Source organism: Pyrgilauda ruficollis, unplaced genomic scaffold, assembly GCF_017590135.1.
Source record: "Pyrgilauda ruficollis isolate IOZ18807 unplaced genomic scaffold, ASM1759013v1 scaffold206, whole genome shotgun sequence".
Lineage (NCBI taxonomy): Eukaryota > Metazoa > Chordata > Aves > Passeriformes > Passeridae > Pyrgilauda > Pyrgilauda ruficollis.
The window spans coordinates 248,559-272,050 of record NW_024519874.1 but is presented as its reverse complement, the minus strand read 5'-3'; the positions used below and the strand labels follow the sequence as shown (position 1 = coordinate 272,050).

Sequence of the window (23,492 nt, the reverse complement as noted above, 5' to 3'; positions counted from 1 at the left end):
GCCTGACTCAAGAACACACACCAAAGTTGTCCTCAGTTTCCAGTGGGACCAGTTTCATTCTCACAAGTGCAAATTTTTAATCAGCATATTTTTTGTGCTTTCTCTGCCCAGTGATTTCTCCACGGACCTACCCAAACAATCCTTTCTTTCACTGCCTTTGCTAAATCTGTTGTCTGGAGCTCTGGGGAGCAGCTTTTTGGGATAGGTCTAACAGGAGCAACAATGGGATGTTTTTCCAGCTGACTGATCAATACCTTGACTCATCTGCACAGAAAGGGAGCAGGTGACTTTCGGGGGGTGGAAGGAGTGGCTTCCCTCCACCCATCGCAGCACCCACCCAGCGAGGAGGGGAGAGCAGCTCTGATGAATGAGGCAGCAGGGAACAATGGCTCCTCTCTGCACAGGATCTGTAGGATCTTTTCTGGGCAGCTTTTCCCAGTGCAACTCTTTCTGTCCTGGTTGTCCCACGAGTAATTGCAGGAGGCAGGAAATGCCTCCCTGGTGGGATGGCCAGCGGGGTTTTCTGTGCCTGGGCTTTCCACGTCCCCAAACGCCCCATTTTTTTATTTCCTCTTCAGACTAAGGAAGAAATGATGCTTTCATTGCACTGACTCCTTGGCAGCTTTCCCTTGTGCAGAGGGGGAGGCTGCAGCCTGTCCTCAGCCCAGGGCTGACACCACGGCAGCCTCCACGCTGCTCCCCCAGCTGTGGCTGGGAGCGGGCAGGAATCCCAGGCAGCTCCCCTGCTTTGACCAAAGGAAGGATTTCCTGCTGCTCAGACCTCAGAGGGGGACAAGGCAGAGCCAGGGAAAGCAAGTCCTCCCACGCCAGCCCTCTCGTGTGAGGTGGGACACTGAGCTAAACCCATCCCTTTGGTGTGATGGGGCTCAGGGCACCTCCTTTCATCCAAGAGCACCAGAATTCCTCATTCCTCAATGAGGAAAAGACATTTGCAAAGGTTTGGGTTTGGTTTTTTTTTTCATTTGTTAAAACCCCACTAAAACTCGCATATGTTCCAGTGATTTTTTTTTTCCTGGACAAACAGCCACTTCAAAAATAGAACACTGAAAAAGAATCTGCAAAATAATTAAAAATAATAAGCAGAGAAATCCAATCATTTCCCCAGTTTCCCAGTTGATGTTTCAACTGCAGCTCAGTGCAATTTCAGCTTGAAATTTGCTTAAACATAATCATATTCTTCTTACAGAAATCAAAAAACCTAGCTCCAGAGCAATGTTTTTTACTCCAAATGAGGCTTTATTAACACTTTCTTTTTCCCCACTGAGTAGCTCAGGAAATGCTCATTTTGGGTGTGAAATACAGTTGCTAGAGATATTCATGTATTTACAACTTTTCAGTTCTGGCAGAGGACTAGGAAACCTGTTAAGTGGATAGTTCCAGACTGGAACATGGTAGAAGCTTTCAAAGGAGAGGAAGGCCGGGGAGGAAGGCCAAGGATCACACTTTCCTTTTGATTTTCCAAGTGGGAAGAAAAAAAAAGAAAAAAGAAAAAAAGTACTTTCTTGACTTTTTCTGTTTGATGTATAACACCTACAAATGGCTGTATGAATTATTTCCCTTCTGTGTTTTACTCCTGAAAAATAAAAGTGTGCAGTTCCTTTGCAGGAAGGATTAATGAGGTGATGCCATGAGGAAATGCAAGTTAAGAACCCTGAACAGCTCCAGCAGAAAAAAAAAACTTCCCACAGCATTTAAATACCTGTTCAGTGAAAAGATCTGAGCCAGCAGTGGGAAAAAGCTCTCTGTGCAAACATCCAAAAGCACTGCCTGTGGGAACAGTGTCCTGGTCATCCCCTGAATCACCCAGGGAGCCAGGGAAGGGAAGGGAAGGGAAGGGAAGGGAAGGGAAGGGAAGGGAAGGGAAGGGAAGGGAAGGGAAGGGAAGGGGCTGTGTCAGGAGCAGCACAGCACACTGGCTCGGGAAGGAGGCTGTCCCTCCTCCATCGGTCAGTTAATTACTGGGGAACCTGAGGATGTCACTTCACATTTTGTGTCTCAGGTACTCCATGCATGAAATGGAGGTAGTGAAAAATGATGCTCACTCATCATCATAAAGATTAAGGAGCCAGGCTGTGCTGCTCGGCTCCCTAGGCCGGGGTCACCTGCTGGGCCGTGGCGATCAGAGCTGGGGAAGCACCAGGGAATGGTGGCAAGGGACCAGAGCATCACGGGGAAGGAGCTGTGGGGCCCTGCATGGGAACTTATGGAAGCACATCCCCCGAATTTACAGAGGCTTTTGGAGGAGAACTGGGAGGTCATCACGATGCAGGGGATTACGGAAGGTGCCGTGGCCGGGAGGGGAGTAGGACGCTGCCCAAATCTTCAGGGCTGTGTCACTGCCAACAACAGCCGAGAGTGGGACACGTCTCCAATGCGATGGGTCCGGTGCTTCCATCCGACTGGGAGGGCTGGGAGGAGGGGAGAGGTGCCGGGACCCTCCAGGTGGGCAGCGGGTGAGGAAGAAGCCAGCCTGGGGCTTGCAGGGCGGAAGGGGCCATGGCCAGGACACGGGTGCAGCAAATGAGAGGGAGGACCCCCGCCCGGGGCTGCGGGGCGCGGAGCGGGAGGCGGGGGCCGGGCCAAGCCCCTCCCCGGGCCGGCGGAGGCGGCGGGGCTGCTCGGAGCTCGGGCACGGCGGAGCTGCGCCCGCCGCGAGTTCCGCTGCTGAGACAGGAGGGGGAAAACAAAACATAAAAACACACCACAAGGAGAAAAAAAGAAACCAAACACAACAAAGGAAAAAATTATAGTGAGAAGAAAGGCAGATTAAATAATCAGTACGCATGAAATAGCCGTGCCCACCCCGGAGCGGCCCCTCCGGAGCATGGCGCGGCGCCCGGCGCGGCTGCGGGCATGACCCGGGCGCGGAGCGGGGCCGGGGCAGCGCTCGGGCCGGGGGGGCCGGGCCGGGCCGCGGGGCCGCCTCCCTCCCTCCGCCCTGCCCAGCCCTCCGCGCATCCTCCGGCTCCGCCGAGCCGCGCCGAGCCGCGCCGGGCCGGGCCGGGGGTCCGAGCCGAGCCGAGCGGGAGGATGAGGGGCGTCCTCTGCTTCTGCACCCTGATCCTCCTGGGTGAGTAGCGCGGCGCGGGGGCAGCGGGGGCACAACTTTCTGCCGGGCTCGCTTGCGGGGGCGTTTCGGGCACCCCCGGGCAGGGGGGTCTCAGCTCCCCAGCGCTCCGGGAGCGGCGATGAGCCCGGGTGGCATCACCGAGGCCGGGCTGGACGGGCTTGCAGCCGCTCGTGGAAGGTGTCGCTGCCCGTGGCAGGGGGGTCGGAGCGAGATGCTCGTGAAGGTCCTTTCCAGCCCGAACCGTTCCACGACTCCGTGCTCATCCATCGCTTTCTGTTGCCTCCTCTGCTCTGGACCCGAGCGCTGGGCTCGCTGCTGTCCTTTCGGATCCCCTGCTTGCCGCGGAGGTGCCCAGATGTGCCCCGCGGATTGAGGCACTTCCCGGGGCACAGGGGCTGTGCTGGGAGCGGGAGGCGGATTTGCACAGCGCCGGGAATGCCCCGGCGGTGCCGAGACCGGCGGCTGCGGGGTCGGGGCAGGTGTGTGCGGGGTGGCAGCCCCAGCTCTGTCACCGCTCTGTCACAGCCCCGGCGAGCCGCGCGTGTGCCGGGCTGCCTCGGGGGTCTCTGCTGAGATTCCCTCACACCCCCCGCACCCAGCTGTCCTCAGGGCTTTGTTCCTGCACCGAGAGCAGGGAGTGAGGGCCCCAGATGTTCCCCCCATCCCTGCGGAGCGCTAAAGGCAGCCCTCGTCCCCTGGCGTGGCTGGGAGCGCCCCGAGCCCGCGGGGATGTGGCTGCAGCTCCGGTGCTTTGAGCATCCCGCTCGCAGCCTCCTCCGCTCAGCCCGCTTCTCCTGCGCGGATCCCGGGGCTGCCGCGTCCCTGGCATGAAGGGGACGTGGGTGAAGGGGCTAGAGCCCCCGGCAGCGGCTGGGGACTGCCCGAGTGCCACCCCGGCTCCTCCCCGTGGGGCATTTTGTCCCCTCCCTGTGCCCGGTTGAGGCACCAAAGCCAACACTGAGCCTGTGCTTAAACAGACCAGAAAAGGCTGTGGGGAGGCTGGGAACAGGGTGCGCCTGTTCTCTTCGAGTGTCACTGCAGGAGGAAAAGGTCTTGGGGTGACTGCAAGTGGTTGGGACATCGTGGGGCGCCTGGCACTCGCTCCCTGCACGGCCCGCATCCCGCTGGAGCCCCGCTCCTGGGGCGAGCCGAGCTCCTGGGGAGAACCGAGCCCCTGGGGAGAACCGAGCCCCTGGGGAGAACCGAGCCCCTGGGGAGAACCGAGCCCCTGGGGAGAACCGAGCCCCTGGGGAGAACCGAGCCCCTGGGGAGAACCGAGCCCCTGGGGAGAACCGAGCTCTGGGCAGAACCGAGCTCTGGGCAGGACAGAGAGCGCCTGGGGAGAGCCGAGCCCCTGGGGAGAACCGGGGAAGGGAAGGGAAGGGAAGGGAAGGGAAGGGAAGGGAAGGGAAGGGAAGGGGCTGTGTCAGGAGCAGCACAGCACACTGGCTCGGGAAGGAGGCTGTCCCTCCTCCATCGGTCAGTTAATTACTGGGGAACCTGAGGATGTCACTTCACATTTTGTGTCTCAGGTACTCCATGCATGAAATGGAGGTAGTGAAAAATGATGCTCACTCATCATCATAAAGATTAAGGAGCCAGGCTGTGCTGCTCGGCTCCCTAGGCCGGGGTCACCTGCTGGGCCGTGGCGATCAGAGCTGGGGAAGCACCAGGGAATGGTGGCAAGGGACCAGAGCATCACGGGGAAGGAGCTGTGGGGCCCTGCATGGGAACTTATGGAAGCACATCCCCCGAATTTACAGAGGCTTTTGGAGGAGAACTGGGAGGTCATCACGATGCAGGGGATTACGGAAGGTGCCGTGGCCGGGAGGGGAGTAGGACGCTGCCCAAATCTTCAGGGCTGTGTCACTGCCAACAACAGCCGAGAGTGGGACACGTCTCCAATGCGATGGGTCCGGTGCTTCCATCCGACTGGGAGGGCTGGGAGGAGGGGAGAGGTGCCGGGACCCTCCAGGTGGGCAGCGGGTGAGGAAGAAGCCAGCCTGGGGCTTGCAGGGCGGAAGGGGCCATGGCCAGGACACGGGTGCAGCAAATGAGAGGGAGGACCCCCGCCCGGGGCTGCGGGGCGCGGAGCGGGAGGCGGGGGCCGGGCCAAGCCCCTCCCCGGGCCGGCGGAGGCGGCGGGGCTGCTCGGAGCTCGGGCACGGCGGAGCTGCGCCCGCCGCGAGTTCCGCTGCTGAGACAGGAGGGGGAAAACAAAACATAAAAACACACCACAAGGAGAAAAAAAGAAACCAAACACAACAAAGGAAAAAATTATAGTGAGAAGAAAGGCAGATTAAATAATCAGTACGCATGAAATAGCCGTGCCCACCCCGGAGCGGCCCCTCCGGAGCATGGCGCGGCGCCCGGCGCGGCTGCGGGCATGACCCGGGCGCGGAGCGGGGCCGGGGCAGCGCTCGGGCCGGGGGGGCCGGGCCGGGCCGCGGGGCCGCCTCCCTCCCTCCGCCCTGCCCAGCCCTCCGCGCATCCTCCGGCTCCGCCGAGCCGCGCCGAGCCGCGCCGGGCCGGGCCGGGGGTCCGAGCCGAGCCGAGCGGGAGGATGAGGGGCGTCCTCTGCTTCTGCACCCTGATCCTCCTGGGTGAGTAGCGCGGCGCGGGGGCAGCGGGGGCACAACTTTCTGCCGGGCTCGCTTGCGGGGGCGTTTCGGGCACCCCCGGGCAGGGGGGTCTCAGCTCCCCAGCGCTCCGGGAGCGGCGATGAGCCCGGGTGGCATCACCGAGGCCGGGCTGGACGGGCTTGCAGCCGCTCGTGGAAGGTGTCGCTGCCCGTGGCAGGGGGGTCGGAGCGAGATGCTCGTGAAGGTCCTTTCCAGCCCGAACCGTTCCACGACTCCGTGCTCATCCATCGCTTTCTGTTGCCTCCTCTGCTCTGGACCCGAGCGCTGGGCTCGCTGCTGTCCTTTCGGATCCCCTGCTTGCCGCGGAGGTGCCCAGATGTGCCCCGCGGATTGAGGCACTTCCCGGGGCACAGGGGCTGTGCTGGGAGCGGGAGGCGGATTTGCACAGCGCCGGGAATGCCCCGGCGGTGCCGAGACCGGCGGCTGCGGGGTCGGGGCAGGTGTGTGCGGGGTGGCAGCCCCAGCTCTGTCACCGCTCTGTCACAGCCCCGGCGAGCCGCGCGTGTGCCGGGCTGCCTCGGGGGTCTCTGCTGAGATTCCCTCACACCCCCCGCACCCAGCTGTCCTCAGGGCTTTGTTCCTGCACCGAGAGCAGGGAGTGAGGGCCCCAGATGTTCCCCCCATCCCTGCGGAGCGCTAAAGGCAGCCCTCGTCCCCTGGCGTGGCTGGGAGCGCCCCGAGCCCGCGGGGATGTGGCTGCAGCTCCGGTGCTTTGAGCATCCCGCTCGCAGCCTCCTCCGCTCAGCCCGCTTCTCCTGCGCGGATCCCGGGGCTGCCGCGTCCCTGGCATGAAGGGGACGTGGGTGAAGGGGCTAGAGCCCCCGGCAGCGGCTGGGGACTGCCCGAGTGCCACCCCGGCTCCTCCCCGTGGGGCATTTTGTCCCCTCCCTGTGCCCGGTTGAGGCACCAAAGCCAACACTGAGCCTGTGCTTAAACAGACCAGAAAAGGCTGTGGGGAGGCTGGGAACAGGGTGCGCCTGTTCTCTTCGAGTGTCACTGCAGGAGGAAAAGGTCTTGGGGTGACTGCAAGTGGTTGGGACATCGTGGGGCGCCTGGCACTCGCTCCCTGCACGGCCCGCATCCCGCTGGAGCCCCGCTCCTGGGGCGAACCGAGCTCCTGGGGAGAACCGAGCCCCTGGGGAGAACCGAGCCCCTGGGGAGAACCGAGCTCTGGGCAGAACCGAGCTCTGGGCAGGACAGAGAGCGCCTGGGGAGAGCCGCGCCCCTGGGGAGAACCGAGCTCTGGGCAGAACCGAGCTCTGGGCAGGACAGAGAGCGCCTGGGGAGAGCCGAGCCCCTGGGGAGAACCGAGCTCTGGGCAGAACCGAGCTCTGGGCAGAAATAATCAGTACGCATGAAATAGCCGTGCCCACCCCGGAGCGGCCCCTCCGGAGCATGGCGCGGCGCCCGGCGCGGCTGCGGGCATGACCCGGGCGCGGAGCGGGGCCGGGGCAGCGCTCGGGCCGGGGGGGCCGGGCCGGGCCGCGGGGCCGCCTCCCTCCCTCCGCCCTGCCCAGCCCTCCGCGCATCCTCCGGCTCCGCCGAGCCGCGCCGAGCCGCGCCGGGCCGGGCCGGGGGTCCGAGCCGAGCCGAGCGGGAGGATGAGGGGCGTCCTCTGCTTCTGCACCCTGATCCTCCTGGGTGAGTAGCGCGGCGCGGGGGCAGCGGGGGCACAACTTTCTGCCGGGCTCGCTTGCGGGGGCGTTTCGGGCACCCCCGGGCAGGGGGGTCTCCGCTCCCCAGCGCTCCGGGAGCGGCGATGAGCCCGGGTGGCATCACCGAGGCCGGGCTGGACGGGCTTGGAGCCGCTCGTGGAAGGTGTCGCTGCCCGTGGCAGGGGGGTCGGAGCGAGATGCTCGTGAAGGTCCTTTCCAGCCCGAACCGTTCCACGACTCCGTGCTCATCCATCGCTTTCTGTTGCCTCCTCTGCTCTGGACCCGAGCGCTGGGCTCGCTGCTGTCCTTTCGGATCCCCTGCTTGCCGCGGAGGTGCCCAGATGTGCCCCGCGGATTGAGGCACTTCCCGGGGCACAGGGGCTGTGCTGGGAGCGGGAGGCGGATTTGCACAGCGCCGGGAATGCCCCGGCGGTGCCGAGACCGGCGGCTGCGGGGTCGGGGCAGGTGTGTGCGGGGTGGCAGCCCCAGCTCTGTCACCGCTCTGTCACAGCCCCGGCGAGCCGCGCGTGTGCCGGGCTGCCTCGGGGGTCTCTGCTGAGATTCCCTCACACCCCCCGCACCCAGCTGTCCTCAGGGCTTTGTTCCTGCACCGAGAGCAGGGAGTGAGGGCCCCAGATGTTCCCCCCATCCCTGCGGAGCGCTAAAGGCAGCCCTCGTCCCCTGGCGTGGCTGGGAGCGCCCCGAGCCCGCGGGGATGTGGCTGCAGCTCCGGTGCTTTGAGCATCCCGCTCGCAGCCTCCTCCGCTCAGCCCGCTTCTCCTGCGCGGATCCCGGGGCTGCCGCGTCCCTGGCATGAAGGGGACGTGGGTGAAGGGGCTAGAGCCCCCGGCAGCGGCTGGGGACTGCCCGAGTGCCACCCCGGCTCCTCCCCGTGGGGCATTTTGTCCCCTCCCTGTGCCCGGTTGAGGCACCAAAGCCAACACTGAGCCTGTGCTTAAACAGACCAGAAAAGGCTGTGGGGAGGCTGGGAACAGGGTGCGCCTGTTCTCTTCGAGTGTCACTGCAGGAGGAAAAGGTCTTGGGGTGACTGCAAGTGGCTGGGACATCGTGGGGCGTCCGGCACTCGCTCCCTGCACGGCCCGCATCCCGCTGGAGCCCCGCTCCTGGGGCGAACCGAGCCCCTGGGGAGAACCGAGCCCCTGGGGAGAACCGAGCCCCTGGGGAGAACCGAGCTCTGGGCAGAACCGAGCTCTGGGCAGGACAGAGAGCGCCTGGGGAGAGCCGAGCCCCTGGGGAGAACCGAGCTCTGGGCAGAACCGAGCTCTGGGCAGAACCGAGCTCTGGGCAGGACCGAGCCCGGGCAGGACCGAGCCCGGGCAGGACCGAGCCCGGGCAGGACCGAGCGGGCTCTGCCGCGGTGGGGAGGCTCTCCCGGAGCTCCAGGTGTCTCCCCGTGCCGGCTCTCCCAGTCACTAGATGTCAGCAGCAGCAACTCTTCCCAGTCCCGAAGGTGGGGGGTCCAGTCCCACCCCAGGAGGCCCGGCAGGGCCCGCTGTGCTCCGGGGGCTGGGATGCCCGGGAGCTCTGGGGAGAACCGAGCCCCTGGGGAGAACCGAGCTTCTGGGCAGAACCGAGCTCTGGGCAGAACCGAGCTCTGAGCAGGACCGAGCTCTGAGCAGGACCGAGCCCGGGCAGGACCGAGCTCTGATCAGGACCGAGCTCTGAGCAGGACCGAGCCCGGGCAGGACCGAGCGGGCTCTGCCGCGGTGGGGAGGCTCTCCCGGAGCTCCAGGTGTCTCCCCGTGCCGGCTCTCCCTGTCACTAGATGTCAGCAGCAGCAACTCTTCCCAGTCCCGAAGGTGGGGGGTCCAGTCCCACCCCAGGAGGCCCGGCAGGGCCCGCTGTGCTCCGGGGGCTGGGATGCCCGGGAGCTGGCACGGCCCGGCTGGATGGCCGCTCCATCCCGGGGCAGGGTGCGCTCAGCCTCCCCCAGGGCTGCAGCTCTCCCCGAGGCTCTCGGGGCTCGGGTGCCAGTCCCGGTCCCTGCAGGATCCGCGTTCCGAGCGGCTCGGATTGGCTGCCGCTTGGAAAGCCTCGCTGATTGACTGCCTGATGGCTGACTGGTGGGCTGATCGATTTCTCTAGAGAAAGTGGACTTAGAGAAATGAGCAAATGGCCGGTCCCATTGTCGGCAGTGCCACTGGGAATAGGGGACAGGTGTTAGGAATACACTTGTCACCTCTGCTCCAAGCCAGAGCAAAGCCATCAGCTGCTGTTCACCCTTTGCCCTTCTGGTCCTGGGGTCTCCAGAGGGACCTTTTCACCTCTGGACTGGCATTTGACCCCTGCAGGCACAGCACCACCCCAGCTCCTGGACACCCTCAGCCTTTTCCCTAGGTATTTTTGGGATGTTTGTGTGGATGGACATTGAGATGTGCCTGGGAGATTCCCTGCAGGGATCCAGGGTGCAGGGCTGGCGAGGGCAGACACCAGCCTGGCAATTCCCAGCTTCATCCCAGTGGGCTGCAGTGCGAGGTCCTCGCTTTTGGTGTGTCCCCTCTGGCATTTTTGGGATGATCCTGGCTGCAGGAGGCAGTTCTTGGTGAGATGAGGACTCTGCTAATGGCAATGTCACCATCAGCCAGCCTGGATGGAGATCCGGGTTCCTGCTGGCACAAGCACACAGGGTGGCCCGGAGCAGGCCACTTGCAGAACTGAACAATGTTCTGATTTTCCTCAGCTGCTTTTCAGCCAGATCAGCTCCCTGAGCTGTCCCCCAGCAGCCACACTGGTGGCAGTGCGAGGACAGAGCAGGAGCACCGTGCCACCCCGAGGACCAGGGCATGGCTTGGGGCAAGCTCGTGGCTGCTGTCGTGTGTCCTGGTATTTATTGAATAGAAATCCCACCCACGGCGCAGTGGTGGGGCTTTCAGGGAGACTTTGTGGAGAATGAGGGCTCCAGGAAGCACTGATAGAGTTACATAGAGAGAGTGTGGTTAATTAGACAAGGACACCGGGCTAGAGCTGTCAGCAGCCCCAGGGAGCTGCCGGGCCTCAGAGGAACATTCTGCACCGACAGGACCCTGGCCCGAGGTGAGGATGGGGCGCTGGGCACTGCTGGAGTTTGCTGTGGGAGCAGGAGTCAGCTCTGGCCCTGGGAGGAGGAGGGCAGGAGCCCCAGGGGGCTCCAGGGGGATTCCTGCTGCAGCTTTCCCTGGCTGGTCCCTTGCAGGATTCCCTGTTTGCCACAGGCTCCTCACAGATCCCATCAAACATGGGATCGTCTGGCGGATCTTCACCTGCTTTGGGAACTCAGATCCCACGGGAAGAGCAGAAAAAATCTCTTGAAAAATGCATCTGTGTGTGTGAGGGAGGGAAACTCTCCTTAAATTAGTGTCTTTGTCAGTTCTGACAGGAGCAATCCGTTATTTGCATCAAGGAATGTGATAATTATGTCTGTCCGTGTTGGTGCACAGGAGAAATAAAACTTCTCCCTCAACAGGCTGCCCACAAAATGCTGTGCAGATTCCTCTGCAAGGACCTTACCACACCCAAAAAATATTTTTTCCAGAGCTCTGCAGCCTTAAATAGTAATTATTGCTGGGTAAAAATTAGTACTACTTAAGGCTAATAATTAGTATGAATTACTGTGAATAACATTTTATTTTGCTTTTGGAGACAGAAATGTCTTCCCTGCTCTCCTGGCAATTTTCACAGATGATTTCTATTGTGCCTGAAATTCCCTTCATCATTTTCACACAAGACTTGTTCATTTTTATAGCTCACCACTTGGTCATTTTAAAACATGACTTCTAATGTCTCTAAAGTTTGCCACCTTTTGATAAAAATACCTTGCTACCAAGATATTAATGATTTCTTTTTCCCTCTAGTGGACTTTATATTCCTTTTGCTTCCTTAAAATATATATAAATGACCTCTTTCTTCTCAACCCAAAAGTGAGAGAGGACAAATTGAAAGGCAGTTCTCCTGCTAGAAGAATTTTTTCAGAAGAACACATTTCACTGAAAAAATAAAAAGGAACAAAACTATGGAAAGCTTGTTCCTGTCAATCTTCAGTTCAGTACAGCTCCCTTGTTTTGAAAGCATCTGTCAGAATCCCCTCTGGCAGCACCTCCTGGCAGTGCCCCCGTGCCTGCTGGGCAGAGCTCACCCACCTGAGCCCCTGCCTTCCTCCCTTTGGTGCATCCCAGCGCGCTCTGTGGGGCTGGATCCATGGGAAAGCAGGCTGGATCCCTGGGAAAGCAGGCTGGATCCATGGAAAAGCAGGCTGGATCTCTGGGAAAGCAGGCTGGATCCCTGGGAAAGCAGGCTGGATCTCTGGGAATGCAGCCTGGATCTCTGGGAATGCAGGCTGGATTCCTGGGAAAGCAGGCTGGATCCATGGGAAAGCAGGCTGGATCTCTGGGAAAGCAGGCTGGATCTCTGGGAAAGCAGGCTGGATCTCTTGGATCCCTGGGAAAGCAGCCTGGATCCCTGGGAAAGCAGGCTGGATCCCTGGGAATGCAGGCTGGATCTCTGGGAATGCAGGCTGGATCCCTGGGAAAGCAGCCTGGATCCCTGGGAAAGCAGCCTGGATCCCTGGGAAAGCAGGCTGGATCCCTGGGAATGCAGGCTGGATCTCTGGAAAAGCAGGCTGGAACCTGAGAGGGTGAGGCTGAGGAGGTGCTGGGAAGAGGAACCAGGGATGAGGGATTCCTGCAGGTGGAGAGGGAGGAGAGCCCAGCCTGGGGCAGGGGTGTGCTGCGGGGGACAAGGACCCCGGGCTGACTCACACAGGGCAAGGAGGGTTGCAGAGGTGAAGCCACCATTTATCCTGGGCAGGGAGAACCTGGGAGTGCCACAAGGAAGGGACGTGAGTGTGCAGGAAGGTCACGTCACCTTTAAATCACCCGTGAGTCATCCAGGAGCTGGGGCTGATACCAGGGGATGCACAGCTGGCTCTGGCCAGTGGAGTGAGCTTGGTGGGTGCTGAGAGAGGCTGTGGGCCTCGTGGATATTGCCAGGCATCTCCCTGCATCTCACCTGGGCGTGGGGGAGGCCTCACCTCTGGAGGCATTCCAGCTGAGGCTGGATGGGGCTGTGAGCAGCCTGCCTAGTGGGAGATGTCTCTGCTCCTGAAAAGTTCCTTTCAACTCCAACCAGTTGGGATCCAGGATTTTTTATTAAATGAACTTTAAAAGGTCCCTTCCAGCCCTGACTGTTCTGTGACTCTGTGGTGAGAAGTCCTGCCCCAGCTGCAGGTCTCCTTGGGGCCCTTCAGTCCCTCAGCAGTGGCACGTCTGTCCCTGCCCTTGGGGATGGGATCCTGCTCACCCCACATGCCTGCTGTCCTCAGAGCCTGCTCCTGCCCTGCTCTCTGCCCCCCTGGCACGGGGTTCAGCTGCCTGCTGCAGGTGCTGGAAGGGATGGGTGACCCCAGAGGGACAGAACAAACCTCACTGCCCCAGTGTCCTCATGGGGAACCGCTCTTCCCTGTGTCCTGTTGTGTTGGATAAATATTCTCCAGCTCAAAACTGCTCTGGCCATGTCCTGTCACTCAAGTCTCATCTCCCTTCATGTGAATCCATCTCCTTCCTCCACAGGTGTCCTCTCCAAGCACAGGGGGACCTTGTGGCTCTGCACAGCTCCTGCCAGGAGGGGACAGCCGGGGGGTCGGGCTCTGCTCCAGGGAACAGGGACAGGAGCAGAGGGAACGGCCTCAGGGGAGCCTCAGGGTGGGCACTGGGAAATTCCTCATGGAAAGGGCAGGGTGGAGTGCCCATCCCTGGGGGGACTTCAGAGCCCTGTGGATGTGGCACTTGGGGACATGGGACAGTGGTGGCAGTGCTGGGCAATGGTTGGACTCAATGGTCTTTTCCAATTTAGAGGGCTTTTCCAATTTAAATTATTCTGGGATTCTGTTTTTCTCTTTCTATGCAAATCCATCTGGAAAGCAGTTTGCATGAAAGATGCAGTAAGAACAGTTGTGCTGTGGCTCTGATTTATAGAATCCAACTGGCAAGCCCTGTCTGTGATACCTGTTCCCTCCGAGGGCCCTGGCAGAGTTATTGCAGCCCTCCCCCTCTGGTGACATATGGCTCCGAGGGCTGCTTTGACACACAAGTGCAGGCAGCTGGGTTTTGAGGGGAAAGGAATGGGACAGATTTTTTGGTGCTTCTTCCAAAAGGAGGATCAAATTGCTCATCTTTCAAACACCTCCCAGCTCAGCCATCTCTTTGTTCCCCCAAGGGGGTGGCAGTGCACTTTGGGATGGGAGCTTAAACAGCTCCAGATGCTAACGGGCTGTGAGTTAAGACTTGAGAAATTGCCGGATTTTCCCTCCTCTCCTCCTGTTACTTGTACAACGAAAAGAAGGCAGGCACACAATTTGGGTTGAACCCCACCTGCAGTGCTGCAGCCCAGGCTGCTCAGGGGATGAGCTCTCCTCTCCTCCAGGGAGCTGAGCTGGCCGTGGCTGCAAGCCCAGGAGCGTGGAAGTGCCCAAGGAGGAGTTCAGCTCCAGGCAAGCAGGAGCAGCTCAGGGAGCCCTGCGAGATCTGAGGTGTCTGGAGCCTCAGAGCTGAACTGGACCCAGCAAGTGCTCAGGACAGGTCCTGAGAGAGCTCCAGGGTGCCTAAAGAGGTGCTGGAGTGGACTCCATCTCTGCAAAATAATCAGGCTTTGCTTCGAGCTTCGCATCAAATGAGGCTGGCTGGTGCCTCCTGGGAAATCCCATCCTCCTCGATTAATCAGAGCAAAGGAAGTACAGGGCAGCCACAGCCTCGTGGGAAGGGAGCCTTCACTTGGAACGTGGCTGTGAATTCTTGTTTTGAGCAAACACAGTGTCTGGGCCACCACTCTGCAGAGTTCATGTGGTCCTGTCCGTGAGAATTTTACATAAACAGTCAAATCAATCATAAAGGGGTTTGAATTTCTCAATTCATCTTCTTTTACCGTGGCAGTCTTTATTGAACACTTTGCTCTTTTTTTTCCCCCTCCCTCCTCCTGCCCAGACTGGACCCCCCCTAAGTGTCACCTCCACCTTATTTAACTGCTGCAGCCTTTATTACACTTTGTTTTATTTTTTCCTCCTGCTGCTCTAACTGGATGCCCCAAAGGCCTCACCTGCATGGTGATGACAGCTTGCATGTCTTTCTGTCCCTTGCTCAGTCTAGGGAAGGTGTCCTGCCCGTGGCAGGGGTGGAATGGGATGGGCTTTAAGGTCCCTTCCAGACCAAAGCAGCCCATATTCCCTGGCTGAGTGCTCTGTGTCCCCATCACTGCTGCCTGGGTCTGCACCCCAGAGCCTGGCTGTAGATGCAATGGTTTGTCTGCAGCCATCCCACCGCCCTCCTCAGAGCTGCTCCAGCAAGGAGATCAGGAGGAGGCTCACAGCTCCTCGGTGACCTGGTCTGGCTCTGGATAAGCAGCTTTGGGATCAGTCCTGCTTTCCCTGGTGCTGTCCCTCCTGCGTGAGCAGGGCGATGAGCTGCCCGAGCTCAGGGCCCCCAGCCCTGCTGCCTCAGCCCCTGCAGCTTCCCTGGGTGTTGCTGTGAGCAGCACTGGCCCCTCCAGGGGCTGTCACACGGCTGGGCGTGACAGAAGCCCCTGGAGCCCTCGGTAAGGCAGTGCAGGTGAGGACATGGTGTCTGTGAGCGGGGAGGGAGCAGAGCTGCATGCTGAATTATCGGGCTTGGGAAGAGCCAAAGGCGTTGGAGCTGTTTGTGTGAGCCTGGGTGAGGCTGAGTGTGCTCAAGTGTTTCCCCTGCCTGCTGAGGAGTTCACTCCTCCTTGCAAGGTTAGTTGATTTGACACGAGTTACAGCAATTTCACGGTACATTTTTCTCCCCTTCCAAGACATTTGTCTTGTTTCTTCCTCTTGGTAAGAGAACATAACCCAGCGAGGCTGCTTGAGAGACAGCCTGCTCACCTTGGGCTGCTGTCACAGGGGACAATCCCTGGGGGAGCACAGAGCTTTCCTTCAGTGTGGGGAAGGTGCTCGGGGGTCGTGGTGCTCAGAGCCCAAAAAACCTTCCAGTTAACATGACAGAGGTGTCTCCACAAGGAGCTGGAATGAGGAGGAGCTCGAGTGTGTGAGGAATGTAATACCTCCAGAACAGAATGTAATATCTTCAGATGCTGTGGCTCTGACACCTCACCCTGAGCACCCCAAATCTGGGCAAGACTGTGGGCTCACACCTTTTGTCTGCTGCCTGGCAGGGAACTGCTGCAGGAGAAACTGAAATGGTTGCACTCTGTGATCTCAGAGGTGTTTCCTAACCTAAAAGATTCTATGGTTCTATTAATAAAAGCTTTGATTTCAAATTACCTGAAGGGAGGAGAGCCAGTTTCCCCTAAGAGGGCTGATGGGATCACGTGAGGACTTGCCAGGCTTTGGAGAATTAGCAAACCTTAAACCAAAAGTGCTGCACTGGGGAACTCCCAAAAGTGTTTGGGTGCCCCATTCCCTGGGAATATGCTGATTTTCCCTATCCAGTCAGAAATCTTGTCTCCTTTTTGTGATGTTAAAAGGAAATGTCCTGAGATGAGAAACCTCCTGTAGGACGGAGCTTTAGAGGCTCTCCTGCTGTTTTGGGAGCTTTGCTGAACTTGCACTACAAGAGCTCTCAAGGAGATTTGGGAACAGTGGAGAAGGTCTGAGCAGATCGTGCTCTGGAGGTGGGATGTGGAAGAGAAGAGGCTCCTGAGGTCAGACAGGAGTGCAGCTGCAGCCTCCCGTGGTGACAGGAGCTCAGGAGCTGGCAGGACTGCAGGTCTGAGCCCTGCTGGATCCAGGCATGCCCTAAGGGCTGGACTTCCCTTCTGCCACGGGGATGTCATTCTCTGCAGGTGAGGTGACATCTCGGGGCCATCTGCCACTGTGGGCTGTGGACACACATCCCAGGAGAAGCAGCAGCAGAGTTCCACCTTCCTGGGAGCAGTGCAGGCAATTTACCTCTCCTGGTGTTGCTTCATTCCTGCTCCCGACAGACCAGCCAGGGCAACCCTTAATGTGTGCTGGAAAGCCTGATGGTAATTAAGCACCTGACTCCAGGGGTCCAGATCTCTAATTGCGTTCATTAGATGCTATTGCATTACCAGTAAGGTTTATCATAATGGAAGGGCTGGAGCAAAAAACAAACTAACAAACAGGAATTAAAAAAACCCAAACAGCAAGAAGAAATCCAGTGAACCCCCCAGAAGTGTTTAATCTGCAGGGTGAATCTGTCTCATAGGATGAGGAACTGCAGCATCTGTCTCTGGCTCTCCCAGGTTTTGGATAATTATGCAAATTCACTGCATCCAGGTGTAAAATCAGGATCTTTTTAAAGCAGGGGAATTCTTGTGAGGCAGAACCAGGAGTGTTTGACCCGGGATATTTGTGTATGTGGGCAGCAGCAAACTCCAAGCTGGGTTCAGGAACAAGGTGAGTTTCACCTGCCTGAGAACAGAACCCACTGAGCTCTGCCTCTGTGCTCAGGCAGGACCAAGGTCAAGTGAAGTGCTCTGAAAACCTTCCCCCATCCCGGGGATGCTTGGAGAGCAGGGATCCTGCCTCACTCTGCTGAGGGCTCAGCCACGGAGAGAGAAATGTGGCAGCCTCTGGTGGAAGAGCAAGCTGGGAAGCAGAAGCTCATTTCCCAGAAAAATATTGGGCTTTTGGTACAGTTTGACTTTTGAACAACAATGACAGATCAGGAACAGTAAAATTTGAAATAAAAGATAGCAAGTGGAAAATAAAATGCTTATTAAGTATAATTCCAGGGGAAGAAAAATGAGGACTAAAATGAAGCCGCAGATGTTCCTCTTCTGTTTTATCTGCTTTTATTAAGAAAACAGAAAATGGTCTTCCCGGAGGGACCCTGGACAGGAAGAGAAGTGGAATCTGTCTCTCACTTGTCCCCTGCCCACACACCAGACAGGGATGCTCCCAGAGGCTGCAGGAAATGGGTTTCATCCCACCTGGTTTTCACCTGCTCTTCTGAACTTCTCCTTTCAGCAGGGAGGAGAAGCTGGAGGGACACTGCTCCTCTCTGCAGCTTGGTGTTACCTCCCAGGACTACGGAGCCAATCCCAGTGACTCCTTTGGCTCTTTCCTTGACCAGTGAGATGAACCCAGCCGAAGCCACCAAGTTCTCGTGGTGAGCTCTCATGGTCCTCCAAGGAGCAGCTGATGCTGGAGGGAGAAGTCAAGAACCCATCATTTCAATCTATACAACTAAAAAATGAAAGATAAAATGAGATTAAAACATTATTTAGCATTTTGTTTTTCCACTTGCAAAGCCCAGATTTCCCCAGGGAACATATTTTTCCTTGATTAAAAGAAAGAAATCCAGTGAGAAATTTCTGTTCCACAGATCTGATGGCTCCAGTCCTAATGGTGGTTGGGACTACATGGAATTGGTGCCTCTTCTGGTGGTCACAGAGGCCACCCAGAGCCCAGGAGCATTTGGAGCCATGGGAATTGCTTGTCCCACCTGTTGAAGTCCCTGAGCAAAAAAAACAAACAAGCAGGAATCTAAAAAACCAAATAGCAAAAAGAAATCCAGTGAACTCCCGAGAAGTGTTTAATGTGCAGGGTGAGTCTGTCCCATGGGATGAGGAACTGCAGCATCTGTCTCTGGCTCTCCCAGGTTTTGGATAATGATGCACATTCATCCAGGTGTAAAATCAGGATCTTTTTAAAGCAGGGGAATTCTTGTGAGGCAGAACCAGGAGTGCCTGACCAGCCAGTCCTGTGCTGCAGTGCTCAGGAGCCAAGGGCCGTTCCCACCGCTGTGTGCGGGTTGCTGTGCCTGGCAGGAGGCAGAGTTTACCAGCCTGGGTGGGCAGCTCTGGGTCCCTGCCCCTGCACTGTCCTGGGCTCAGAGGGCGAGGCAGCGCACTGAGAGCACCCTGCAGCCCTGCCCCTCTCAGGCAGGCACAGAGCCTGCTGGGCACACGTGTTTGTTCAGTCCCCTTCGGCTCACATCCATCTGCCTCCCTGCTGCTGCAGCCCCAGGGCACAGCCCTGGCAGGAGCTGGCACACAGCAGAGCTTGGCCCTGGTGGGTTGTGGAGCAGGCAGGCTGGCTGCCAGGGCTGCGCACCCGAGCACTCGGGGCCAGGCCAGGTGCCAGGCCAGGCAGGGGGCCAGGCTGGGTGCCAGGTCAGGTGCCAGGTCAGGTGCCAGGCCGGGTGCCAGGCAGGGGGCCAGGCTGGGTGCCAGGTCAGGTGCCAGGCCAGGAGCCAGGCCGGGGGCCAGGCCGGGGGCCAGGTCGGGGGCCAGGCCAGATGCCACACCGAGTGCCAGGCCGGGGGCCAGGCCAGGTGCCAGGCTGGGTGCCAGGCTGGGTGCCAGGCCAGCAGCAGCTCCTGCAGGGCCCCCGTGAGCCCTGCCCTGCCCCTCCAGCAGGCAGAGCCCCTCCTGGCCTGCACTGCAGTGAGCACGGCCTCAAGGAGCACGGAAGGCACGTGAGAGGTGCCCGGGGTGCCTGGTTCATCCAGGGCTGAGGGGGGAAGAACAACACAGGAGAGAACATGATCACACTCTATAAATACCTTCAAGGTAACAGTGCCAGGGGAAGAAGAGGATTAGTCACACTGCTGTAAGACAGGGAGGGGAGGAGAGACAGCAACAGCATGAAGCACTGAAGGAAAAAGTTTTGAGTATTAGGAGTGAAATGTTTAGGCTATTTTTCTTTCTCATTTATGATGGAAAAAGAAATTGCAGGGTCTCAGTTCAAGTTATCCTTGAGGCTCGATGAATTTTTTCAGGGGAGTTGTGAGTCACAGGCATGAGCAGTAACCAGTGCATGGCTGTGAAGGATCTGCAGGAACTGGGTGCACCCAGGAGTTGAACAAGGGGCCAGTGTGGCCTTGGGGACAGCAACAGTGTCACCAGGCAGAGGGTCACCGTGCTGCCTGCACCTCTGGGAGTCCAGGGCTGGCCACAGCTCTTCCCCTTTCCCCAGTACATCCCAAAGTGGTGTGGAAGGTCCCAAGGAAAGGTGGTGCTGCTCAGTCCCAGTGCCATTGGATGTGCAGCTGGGAGAGGCTCAGGGCTGGAGCTGGGTCTGGGGAGCCCTGAGCTCTGCCTGAGGCTGCTGGGGTGAGCTGGCTGCTGCTGTGCCCCAGGGCAGCCTGGGCACCTCACACCCTGTGTCCCCCTGCCAGGCAGAGCTCCTGGGGTGAGCTGGCTGCTGCTGTGCCCCAGGGCAGCCTGGGCACCTCACACCCTGTGTCCCCCTGCCAGGCAGAGCTCCTGGGGTGAGCTGGCTGCTGCTGTGCCCCAGGGCAGCCTGGGCACCTCACACCCTGTGTCCCCCTGCCAGGCAGAGCTCCTGGGGTGAGCTGGCTGCTGCTGTGCCCCAGGGCAGCCTGGGCACCTCACACCCTGTGTCCCCCTGCCAGGCAGAGCTCCTGGGGTGAGCTGGCTGCTGCTGTGCCCCAGGGCAGCCTGGGCACCTCACACCCTGTGTCCCCCTGCCAGGCAGAGCTCCTGGGGTGAGCTGGCTGCTGCTGTGCCCCAGGGCAGCCTGGGCACCTCACACCTGTGTCCCCCTGCCAGGACAGAGCTCTGCCCCAGCCCTGGCCCTGCTCTCCCTGGATGGAGCTGGGCCAGGCAGGAGTTTGGAGCTACCCTCCCCGAGGGGCTGGCTCCATGTCCAGCCTGGACAGCCATTCCTGTTGTCACCTTCCATTATCCTGGGACTCAAAAGTGAATGTTTCCAAAAAAACACGGGTTGCTGCTGCCAAGATGTTTTCCCTCCTCTCCTCAAGTAAGTGCCAAGAACTCTGTATTCTCATGAGAAACCAGCTGGGCAAATATAGGTGTCCCTGGAGAAAACCCTTCAGGCTGGTAAGAATTCACACGTTGATCCACTAAAGGTAAACAATTTAATTGTGTTGTTCTTCCAACTGTGTCTTCCTGAGAAAATGAATCTTGTGTATGTCAGAATGTCCCCCTCAGTAGGTTTTGAGCCCCCTGGGCTGACCAGACAGAATCATAGCTTGATGGAATGGTTTGGGGTGGAAGGGATCTAAAAGCTCATCTTCCACCTCCTGCCACAGGCAGGGACACCTTCCACCAGCCCAGGCTGCTCCAAGCCCCACCCAACCTTGTTTGGTAAGAAGTTTCAGAAGCAGTTCAGATCCTACAAGCTTTGGAAATGGGAATGCGCTCCTTGTGCTCCCCACTGTGGGAAGAGTTAGTTCAGAGCAGAAAAGGTGTGTGTGGAAGGAGATGTAGAAATCCAGCTGCTTTCAGAGTGCTCTTGTTTTGTGCCAGGCTGCAGGCACACACTTTGTGGTGACTGGGAGTGGGATGAGCGTCATCCCCAATGGGTGCAGCTGTGCAGGACAGGTGAGCAGCACTGACAGCAGTGGGCCATGGAGTGCCCAGGTGTGCTGAGCAACCATAGAGGGCACACAGGTGCAGGGCATGAACATGAGGGGATAAAGGGCTGGGCTGGAGAACGGGAAGGGCAGATGCTTGAAGCCTTCTGGTGTTACTGTGTGTGGGGTGACACTCTGGGTATCGTGGCCATCTCAACTGTGATGTGTGCTGCAACACCAGGTGAGTGTTTTTTCTTAGCAGTGTGGGTGGCTTGGTGCAGGAGCTCCCCCAGGTTGTATTTCCTTGCTGTGGTGTCACCTTGGACGTGCCCAGGCTGTGGGAGAGTCGCTCTGGGGCAGCAGGAGACTCTGGATGATGGGGGGAACAGGCTCAGGGAGAAGCCCCCAGGGTTGGAGTCCCTCTCAGTGGCAGAGCCTGGAGGACAGGGGGCACCTGGCTGTCCCAGGGCTCTTTGTCAGCTCCAGCCCCACGACAGTGTGTGCCTGCCCCGGGCTGCTGGCTCGAGTGGGACACAGGGACACAGCTCTGTCCGTCCCACATCTTGGGGGGCAGGAGGGCTCCAGAGCTGGCTCCTGCAGCTCCTGGGGCCTTGCACAGGGAAGGGACAGGGATTAGGGGACCTGCCTGGTGCTTTCTCTGCTCCCCTGAGTTTGAGTGGTGTGCTCCCATCTGAACCTCCGTGCCCCTTCCCCTGTTCCTTATCCTGCTGCCCCACAAATCCAGGGCACAGAGCTTCTGATCTGCCCCTCTGTGCATTACACAGAAATCACAGAGTGATAGATCACAGGGAAAAAAGGGTGAAAGAGAAGGAGGAAAAAGATGTTCCTTCATGGTGCTTTTGTTTTCTAACAATGTTGACATTATGTGGAGTAACCGAGTATAAAATCTGCCTATCGTTTGGGAGCTGGTGTGCAGGGAAGATGTTATTATCCCAGCCTTTTATGCCTCTTTACCCTGTCTGGATCAGAGGAGATAAATGTGTAGATAGGAGCCTCAGCTCCTGTCTTTATTTAAGCTGTCAGGTACTGCTGTGTTATTTTATGATGATTGTTATAGAAAGCCTCCACAAAGAGATATATGTTTCTATGTTCCCCCTTGTTTCCTATTTTAATCTATAATTTAATAATAAAATAGATGTATTTCCCTTTATTATTTTTATTTGTAGCGTTAGTGCATCTCGTTCACTCTTATTTTTCAGATAAACATTCACAGTCACAAAGCACTTAAAATATGCACATAATCAATCTTCTCTGTTCTCTTTTGGGCTCCCTTTTGACTATTATTGCAGTCGTACTTTAATTTACACATTAATGCCGAAGCATCTTCAGCGTAGAGCACGTTCCAGCGGGGACACAGGAGCACGTGGCCAGCACCACCTCAGGCACAGCCACACGTGGGGTGAGGCCAAAGCCACTTCTGAGCAGGTGAAACGGCCCGCAGAGCTAGGGACAGTGTGCAGCAGGGTGCCCAGAGGAGCTGTGCCTGCCCCAGCCCTGAAAATGCTCAAGGCCAGGTTGGACGGGGCTCTGACCAACCTGTTGTTGTTAGAGATGTCCTTGTTCATTGCAGGGGCGCGGACTAGATGCCCTTTAAACTCAAACCATGCAATAGTCCTGAGTTTCTCTCAGCCCAGAGGCAGAGATGCTGGCCAGGCTGGTTTTGTGCGGGCATGCAGTAAAACCCCAGGGCCTCAGCAGCACGGGGCTGAGCTCAGCCTCCAGAGAAACACTTCCCACCCGGAGCTGGCCACTCCTCACTGCTCCTGAGCACCCCGTTCCTCACTGCTCCCTGCTCCTCACTGCTCCTCAGCACCCCAGGCACACGCTGAGGCCAAGTTACAACGGGACAGCAGCCAGCAAATGTGAATAGGAAATACACGAGGCACAGAGCTTTGCTGCTACATCCGTGTTCACTCTCCTGCTTCTTCATGGACAGGGACTTCCTTTCTTCTGGGTGAATTTCTGCTGGTTTTACCTGTTCATGCCCCAGGCAGCCAATGGCTGTGTGCTGAAAGGCATTGCTGGGAAAGCAAGTGATTGGCATATCAAAGGACAGAATCACAGACTGGTTTGGGGTGGATGGGACCTCAAAGCCCATCCAGTGCCACCCCTGCCATGGCAGGGACACCTCCCAGTGTCCCAGGCTGCTCCAGCCCCAGTGTCCAGCCTGGCCTTGGGCACTGCCAGGGATGCAGGGGCAGCCACAGCTGCTCTGGGCACCTGTGCCAGGGCCTCACACTCTCACAGGGAACAGTTCCTTGCCTTGTATAATTCCTTCCAAAATACCTGAGGTATTTTCACTGTCTCAGGGCATTGAGCTTCCCATGGGTTCCTGGGAGAGTTGGGTACCAGAGAAGGAGGTGAATCTGTGGGCCTGAACCAGATATCTACTGTACATCTAGATTTTGGGTGAGTTTGCTTGAGCTGAGCTCATCACCATGATTTCTCTGGTTCTTGTTCTCCCTGAGTCCTGTGGCCTTCCCTGCTTGAAATATCCATGTGTTCTGCAGCCATGGGCTCCAGAGAGCACCACAGCAATGACCATGGCTGAAGCCAGCCAAGGGCTTGGGAGCTGGTGGTCTCTTGGGTTAAACAAAGGTCATTGGAAACATCTCATCCCACTTCTTCCTCTGCAAATACATGCCTTTCATCCTCTGCAGAGACTTGGAATCCTTTGTCTTTTGGGGGAAAGCATCTGCCTTCTGTTTTGCTTTTGTTTTGGGATTTTAAATTATGTCATGATATAGCCTTTACAGAGCTAAGAATGTTCCACAGGCAGAAACATGGCAGTGTGTCCATCCCTTGG

General features: G+C 58.2%; 1 protein-coding gene across 1 annotated transcript in view; it reads left to right on the top strand.

Moving 5' to 3' along the window:
• The first annotated feature begins 7,253 nt into the window (after positions 1 to 7,253).
• LOC121353464 (GDNF family receptor alpha-4) overlaps positions 7,254 to 23,492 on the top strand; it is a 71,951-nt gene continuing 55,712 nt past the window's right edge. The window contains exon 1 of the mRNA XM_041467327.1: positions 7,254 to 7,374. Within this exon, the coding sequence (XP_041323261.1) occupies positions 7,335 to 7,374 (40 nt within the window). The 5' untranslated portion in view covers positions 7,254 to 7,334. The remainder of the gene's footprint in view (positions 7,375 to 23,492) is intronic.